The sequence below is a fragment of the Myotis brandtii genome, unplaced genomic scaffold, assembly GCF_000412655.1.
Source record: "Myotis brandtii unplaced genomic scaffold, ASM41265v1 scaffold827, whole genome shotgun sequence".
NCBI classification, from domain to species: domain Eukaryota; kingdom Metazoa; phylum Chordata; class Mammalia; order Chiroptera; family Vespertilionidae; genus Myotis; species Myotis brandtii.
The window spans coordinates 729,321-730,496 of NW_005371360.1; the positions used below are offsets into that span (position 1 = coordinate 729,321).

Consider the following 1,176-nt stretch of genomic DNA (forward strand, 5'->3'; position numbering starts at 1 on the left):
GAGAGAGAGAGAGAGAGAGATAAAAGAGAGAAACATTGATTGGTTGCCTCTCATACGTGTTCCGATCAGGGACCAAACCCACAACCTAGGTATGTACCCTGACCAGAAATCGAACCTGCAACCTTTTGGTGCATGGGACCATGCTTCAATCAACTGAGCCACCCGGCCAGGGCAGAGTTAAATACTTTTAATAGACATGACATGATCAGCAGAGCAGGATATATTTGCCATCTGGTTCTTTATAGAAGTTTGTTGCGCCCAGTCTAGATGATGGAATTCTGGGTAATTTAAAAAAAACCACTTTATATTTTAAATATTTTTGTCTATTAAAACAAGCCTTATTCCTTTTTTTAATATACTTTATTGATTTCAGAGAGGAAGGGAGAGGGAGAGAGAGAGAAACATCAATGATGAGAGAGAATCATTGATTGGCTGCCTCCTGCACAGCCCCCACCAGGGATTGAGCCCACAACCTGGGCATGTGCCCTTGACTGGAATTGAACCTGGGACCCTTTAGTCTGAAGGCAAACACTCCATCCACTGAGCCAAACTGACTAGGGCGAAAGAAGCCTCATTTCAATGTTCTGTCTTATTTGTTTGTTTGTTTTCTAGATGAGAATGGACTGGCAGTTTTAACTCGGGAGGATAGTTTGTATTATGGCAGCCTGGGAATCCTGACAAGTGTAATAGTCAAAGTAGGTAAAATCAAAGTTAAGGTTACTCCCGGCTTTGTTCTCAAACTTCCAATACTTGTTTTTGTTGTTTTGTTAATCTTCGCCCGAAGTTATTTTTCCATTGATTTTAGAGAGAGTGGAAGAGAGAGGGAAAGACAGAGAGAAACATCGGTGTGAGAGACACCAATTGGTTGCCTACTGCATGAGCCAGACCAGGGCCGGGAGGAGCCTGCAACCAAGGTATGTGCCCTTGACCAGAATCAAACCCGGGACCCTTTGGTCCGAAAGCCAACACTCTGCCCTATCAGCCAAACCGGCTAGGGCTCCAGTACTCTTACTGGAGACTAGAAATTGCTCTGGTTATTAAAATAGTAACAATATTTTAATAGCAAAAGTAATAACAATAATTTTAATTAATACCAAATTAGTAACATTAACTTAATAATTTTAGTAGTAATAGTAATTTTTATAGTTATTAAAATAATAGCAATGACTGCTAAAA

At 40.6% G+C, this 1,176-nt stretch overlaps 1 protein-coding gene across 1 annotated transcript in view; it reads left to right on the forward strand.

Annotated features, from left to right (window-relative positions):
* Positions 1-1,176, forward strand: part of CATSPERD (catsper channel auxiliary subunit delta) — a 46,709-nt gene that overhangs the window by 22,821 nt on the left and 22,712 nt on the right. The window contains exon 11 of the mRNA XM_014531867.1: positions 613-695. Within this exon, the coding sequence (XP_014387353.1) occupies positions 613-695 (83 nt within the window). The remainder of the gene's footprint in view (positions 1-612; positions 696-1,176) is intronic.